The sequence below is a fragment of the Rhipicephalus microplus genome, unplaced genomic scaffold, assembly GCF_043290135.1.
Source record: "Rhipicephalus microplus isolate Deutch F79 unplaced genomic scaffold, USDA_Rmic scaffold_26, whole genome shotgun sequence".
Taxonomy (NCBI): domain Eukaryota; kingdom Metazoa; phylum Arthropoda; class Arachnida; order Ixodida; family Ixodidae; genus Rhipicephalus; species Rhipicephalus microplus.
Genome location: NW_027464599.1, coordinates 7514929 through 7520983, shown reverse-complemented (window position 1 = coordinate 7520983; position 6055 = coordinate 7514929). Strand labels below are relative to the sequence as shown.

General features: G+C 51.3%; 1 protein-coding gene across 1 annotated transcript; it reads right to left on the bottom strand.

Annotated features, from left to right (window-relative positions):
- Positions 1-898: 898 nt before the first annotated feature.
- LOC142786561 (uncharacterized) lies at positions 899-3725 on the bottom strand. The gene is made up of 2 exons (XM_075884272.1): positions 2222-3725; positions 899-1122 (listed from the first exon to the last, which is right to left on the bottom strand). Exons 1-2 carry the CDS (start codon positions 3569-3571, stop codon positions 1045-1047), a joined length of 1428 nt encoding a protein of 475 aa, XP_075740387.1. The 5' UTR covers positions 3572-3725; the 3' UTR covers positions 899-1044.
- Between the last annotated feature and the right edge of the window lie 2330 nt (positions 3726-6055).

Sequence of the window (6055 nt, the reverse complement as noted above, 5' to 3'; positions counted from 1 at the left end):
CTTCCTCTGTGACGACATGGTATGACCTGGGAGTATTGCATGGCTCGAGGACTCGTGCTTTGGTCGACCATGACCCCCCTTTAACTCGAACGGTGTCGCCTGCTCCCAGCGGCGCTAGGGTCCTCCTGCAGGCGTTGCTCTGGCGATGCTTTCGGACCGGAAATTCTGGAACGGAACGGACATCCGGCAGCGTCGTTCGCAGTCGCCTTCCTTGTAACACCTCGGCAGGTGAAGGCGCACCCTCCATCGGTGTCGTCCTGTAAGCGAGTAATCCAAGCCAAAAGTCTTGTTTCGCGTCAGTAGTTTTCTTTAGTATTCTCTTAACGACCTGTACTCCTTTTTCTGCGAGGCCATTTGATTGTGGATACCTCGGGCTTGAAGTGACGTGTTTGAAATCGTACAGCTGAGAAAATGCAGCGAAGTCATGACTTGTGAACTGCGGCCCATTATCGGTACAAAGTTCAACTGGTATGCCATATCTGGCGAAGATGGCACTTGCTGCTTCTATGACAGTTCTCGAAGATGTGTCTTTGAGCAACTCCACCTCGGGAAAGTTGGAGAGCGCGTCATAAACACACAAGTATGTTCTACCGCCATATTCGAAAAGGTCCGCCCCTACACGGTACCAAGGCTGGGGTGGCGCCGGGCGCATCTTAAGAGGCTCTGTCGGCTGTTTGTATGCGTATTTTCTGCATGGTGCACATTTATGGCAGATCGATTCGATATCTTGATTTATTCCAGGCCAAAAAACAAGCTGTCTTGCCCTTGATTTACATTTGTTGACACCTAAGTGACCTTGGTGAATGCGATCTAGCATTTCACGTCTCATAGAAGCCGGTATTACCACCTTACAGCCTTTCAAAAGTACACCGTTAACTTGAGATAGTTCTGCTTGAAATGGCCTCCATTGGCCCTTGATATCCTCTCCAGATTCTAGGTTTTTCAGAACGTCTTTAAGCTCTTCGTCCTTCTCTGTTTCTGCTGACAACCACTTCCATGTTCGGTCGCTCACTAATGAAGACATCACACTTACCGCGTGGACTTCTACCTCGTCGCTGTCGGTGTCACCCGCTTGCCTGCTTGTGGCTCTCGAGAGCATGTCGGCCAGGACGAGCTGCTTCCCTGGAATGAATTGCAAGTCAAGGTCATAACGCAGCAAACGGAGGAAGAAACGCTGTAGCCTTGGCGGCATATCGCCTATTGGTTTCCGAGCAATGGTAATCAAGGGCCGATGATCGGTCTCTGCAATGACATTGCGGCCGTAGATAAAGTGATGAAATCTTTCGCAGCCGTACAGCAATGCTAACGTCTCTTTTTCAATTTGTGAATACCGTTGCTCAGTTTCGCTGAGCGCTCGTGACGCGTACGCGACCGGCTTCCACGCGTTATTGTGGTATTGCAGCAAAGCTGATCCAACCCCATTCCGTGATGCGTCGCACGACACTTTGGTTTTTCTCTGAGGATCAAAGATAGATAGCAAAGGTTCTTTGCTCAAACTGTCGCATAGCTGCTTCCATTCCTGATTGTGGTTATCTGTCCATTCGAAGATTCGGTCCTTTTTGATCAGGCCCCTCAGTAGTGTGGTTCTTTCAGCGAGTGACGGCAAGAATTTGCTGAAGTAGTTGGCAACGCCCAGCATTCGTTGCACCGCAAGCTTGTCAACTGGTGTGGGAATTTGTAGCATGCAATTTATCAAGGATGGGCTTGGTCTGATGCCGTTTTTGTCAATCACGTCCCCGAGAAATTCTATCTTTTCGACCGCAAACGTGCACTTTTCTGGGTTGAATGTAAGGCCGGCGCGTTCAGCTGCTCGTAGCACCGACTTAAGACGCTCATTATGTTCTTCTATGGATGCACCCCAGATAAGGACGTCGTCCACGTACACTCTGACCCCAGGAAGTTCTTCAAAAATTTCATTCAGGGTCCTCTGGAAGACCTCTGAAGCCGATGCTATACCAAAGGGTAAGCGCAAAAACCGGTAGCGGCCGAATGGTGTTGCGAAGGTGCAAATTCGGGAGGTTTCGTCATCTAAAGGGATCTGGTGAAACCCCGAGTTTGCGTCTAGGCGTGAAAAAACTGTCGCGCCGGCGAGGTCTGCTTCTATATCTTCTCTGCGAGGCATTATGTAATGTTCTCTTTTTAGGCACTCATTTATGTTTCGTGGATCAATGCACACTCGGATTTTCCCGTCCTTCTTTCGAACAATAACGACAGGACTCACCCAGTCTGTAGGCTCGGTCACCTTCGTGATAATGCTGGCTCGTTGCATGCGGTCCAATTCCATCTTGAGGGGTTCTTGTAAGGCCACTGGAACACGCCGTGCGGCCTGGACGACGGGTATGGGGCCGTCACGTAACACCATCTTGTATGCTCGTTGCACGCACCCGGTTCCGGTGAACAGATGGCGAAATTCGTCAAAGATGCACTCATGGTTGCTTTTAGACACGCTGTAAACACGCGGCACAAGCCTCATGAGTTGGCATGCTTGAAGTCCGAGGATCGCTTGACGCCCCTTCCGCACGATGAAAAAATCCAGTACTGAGGTCGAGTCATTCAGTGTGACTTCGGTACGTATGACCCCGACGTGCTGAATTGCCCCTCCTCCATACGAACGTAACACCGCGCTACTTGGATTCAGCGGCGGTTGAGGGCGCATCTTGAGGTAGCAGCTCAAAGGCAGCAAATTTGCTTGTGCTCCCGTGTCGACTTTTAGGTTTACTGGCAGGTTCTTGATTTGAGCTCGCACCGTCCAGTCGCGTGGAATTTTGCCTAAATTTGACACGTCCAGAATGTCAAAGTTGTCTTCGGAGCCTCGGAGCTCGTGAACTTCCGTGGTTGTTTTGCAGCATATGGCGAAATGGTTGCGCCTGTGGCACTTCCGGCACTTCATCCCGAACGCTGGACAGCTTCGTGGTGCATGCTTGCGCCCACATCTCAGACACTTAGAAAAGGCGGGTCCTGGCGAAAAAGTTTTGTCAATAGGAGCCACGCCTACCGGATCTACTTCTTTCAGTTCGCGTGCCCAAACTTCTTGGTGTCCCGCTGCTGCTTCTGCGGCTTTACCTGCCAGCTCGGCCTTTTGTAGTGTCAAATTGTTGTCCCTTAACAGCTTTTCTCGAAGGTTGCTGTCAGTAGTCCCGTAAACGATCTGGTCTCTGATCATCGACTCCTTAAGACTGCCAAAGTTGCACGATGCTGCCTGCGTTTTCAGATCCCTCACAAAATGTTCGAAGGGTTCTCCCGGCTTCTGGATCCTTGAGCGAAATACATAGCGTTCGTGCACTTCGTTACTCTGTCCGGCAAAATATGCATCGAACTTCTGCACGACTGTTTTGTAATCGCTGCTATCCTCCTCTTGCTGGTATTCGAACGTGTTAAAGATCTCAATGGCTTCCTCACCTGCGATACTTAGGAGGAGGGCAGTCTTTGTTGCTTCCTTTCGGGGTTTGCCACTGGTCTCCGACGCGGTCAAGAACAACTCGAAGCGCTGCTTGAAGCCCTGCCAGTTCTTGCTGATTTCCCCATTAGTACGTAGTGGGGGCGGTGGCTTCACAAAATCCATGTTGTACATGCTAGGCGCTAGCTTCGGTTAACTTCTGACACCATGTATCGTGTGTGGTCGTTGGGCCATCCTGACAGTCCGAGCGTAACGGGAAGAATGCCGTAAGTTTATTGTGCCATGCTTTATATACAGGTGGAACGGGCGAGGGCAAGCCAAAGATATCTTGACTGATCGCCACGTGTTGTATATGCAGTGGCGATATCATCCGATACAGACTGTCTCCATGGCGCTATTGGCTTGCTCGATCGGCTGTTAACCGAAAGGTTGGAGGTTCGAGCCCACCTGGTGGTGGTGCGGCGCTTTTTTTTTTGGGCTGATATCTCTGAAGAAATGTTCTGACGGTGGTGAGAGTGGAGCATGACTGTCTCCTTGGCGCAATCGGCTAGCACGTTCCGCTGTTAACCGAAAGGTTGGAAGTTCGAGCCCACGCTGTGGTGGTGCGGTGCTTTTTTTCCTTTGGGCTGATAGCTTTGAAGATATGTTGTGTTGGTGGTGAGAGTGGAGCACGACTGTCTCCGTGGCGCAATTGGCTAGCGCGATGGGCTGTTAACTGATTGGTTGGAGGTTCGAGCTCTCCCGGGAGTGGTGTGTTGCTTTTTTCTTTGCGCTGATAGCTTTGAAGATATGTTCTGATGGTGGTGGGAGTGGAGCACGACTGTCTCCGTGGCGCAATTGGCTAGCGCGATGGGCTGTTAACCAAAAGGTTGGAGGTTCGAGCCCTCCCGGGAGTGGTGTGTTGCTTTTTTTCTTTGTGCTTATAGCTTTGAAGATATATTCTGATGGTGGTGGGAGTGGAGCACGACTGTCTCCGTGGCGCAATTGGCTAGCGCGATCGGCTGTTAACCAAAAGGTTGGAGGTTCGAGCACTCCCGGGAGTGGTGTGTTGCTTTTTTTTGCGCTTATAGCTTTGAAGATATGTTCTGATGGTGGTGAGAGTGGAGCACGACTGTCTCCGTGGCGTAATTGGCTAGCGCGATGGGGTATTAAACGAAAGGTTGGAGGTTTGAGCCCACCCGGTGGTGGTGCGGCGCTTTTTTTTTCTTTGGGCTGATAGCTCTGAAGAAATGTTCTGACGGTGGTGAGAGTGGAGCACGACTGTCTCCGTGGCGCAATTGGCTAGCGCAATCGGCTGTTAACCGAAAGGTTGGAGGTTCGAGCTCCCCCGGGAGTGGTGTGTTGCTTTTTTCTTTGCGCTGATAGCTTTGAAGATATGTTCTGATGGTGGTGAGAGTGGAGCAGGACTTCTCCGTGGCGCAATTGGCTAGCGCAATCGGCTGGTGACCGAGAGGTTGGAGGTTCGAGCCCACGTGGTGGCGGTGCGGTGCTTTTTTTTTTGGGCTGATAGCTTTGAAGATATGTTGTGATGGTGGTGTGATTGGAGCACGACTCTCTCCGTGGCGCAATTGGCTAGCGCGATGGGCTATTAACTGAAAGGTTGGAGGTTCGAGCCCACCCAGGAATGGTGCGTTGCTTTTTTTTCTTTGGGCTGATAGCTCTGAAGAAATGTTCTCACGGTGGTGAGAGTGGAGCACGACTGTCTCCGTGGCACAATTGGCTAGTGCGATTGGCTGTTAACCGAAAGGTTGGAGGTTCGAGCCGACCCGATGGTGGTGCAGCGCTTTTTTTCTTTTGGCTGATATCTCTGAAGAAATGTTCTGACGGTGGTGAGAGTGGAGCATGACTGTCTCCTTGGCGCAATCGGCTAGCACGTTCCGCTGTTAACCGAAAGGTTTGAAGTTCGAGCCCACGCGGTGGTGGTGCGGTGCTTTTTTTCCTTTGGGCTGATAGCTTTGAAGATATGTTCTGATGGTGGTGGGAGTGGAGCACGACTGTCTCCGTGGCGCAATTGGCTAGCGCGATGGGCTGTTAACCGAAAGGTTCGAGGTTCGAGCCCTCCCGGGAGTGGTGTGTTGCTTTTTTTCTTTGCGCTTATAGCTTTGAAGATATGTTCTGATGGTGGTGGGAGTGGAGCACGACTGTCTCCGTGGCGCAATTGGCTAGCGCGATCGGCTGTTAACCAAAAGGTTGGAGGTTCGAGCACTCCCGGAAGTTGTGTGTTGCTTTTTTTCTTTGCGCTTATAGCTTTGAAGATATGTTCTGATGGTGGTGAGAGTGGAGCACGACTGTGTCCGTGGCGTAATTGGCTAGCGCGATGGGGTATTAACCGAAAGGTTGGAGGTTTGAGCCCACCAGGTGGTGGTGCGGCGCTTTTTTTTTGGGCTGATAGCTCTGAAGAAATGTTCTTACGGTGGTGAGAGTGGAGCACGACTGTCTCCGTGGCGCAATTGGCTAGCGCGATCGGCTGTTAACCGAAAGGTTGGAGGTTCGAGCTCTCCCGGGAGTGGTGTGTTGCTTTTTTCTTTGCGCTAATAGCTTTGAAGATATGTTCTGATGGTGGTGGGAGTGGCGCACGACTGTCTCCGTGGCGCAATTGGCTAGCGCGATCGGCTTTTAACCGAAAGGCTGGAGGTTCGAGCTCTCCCGGGAGTGGTG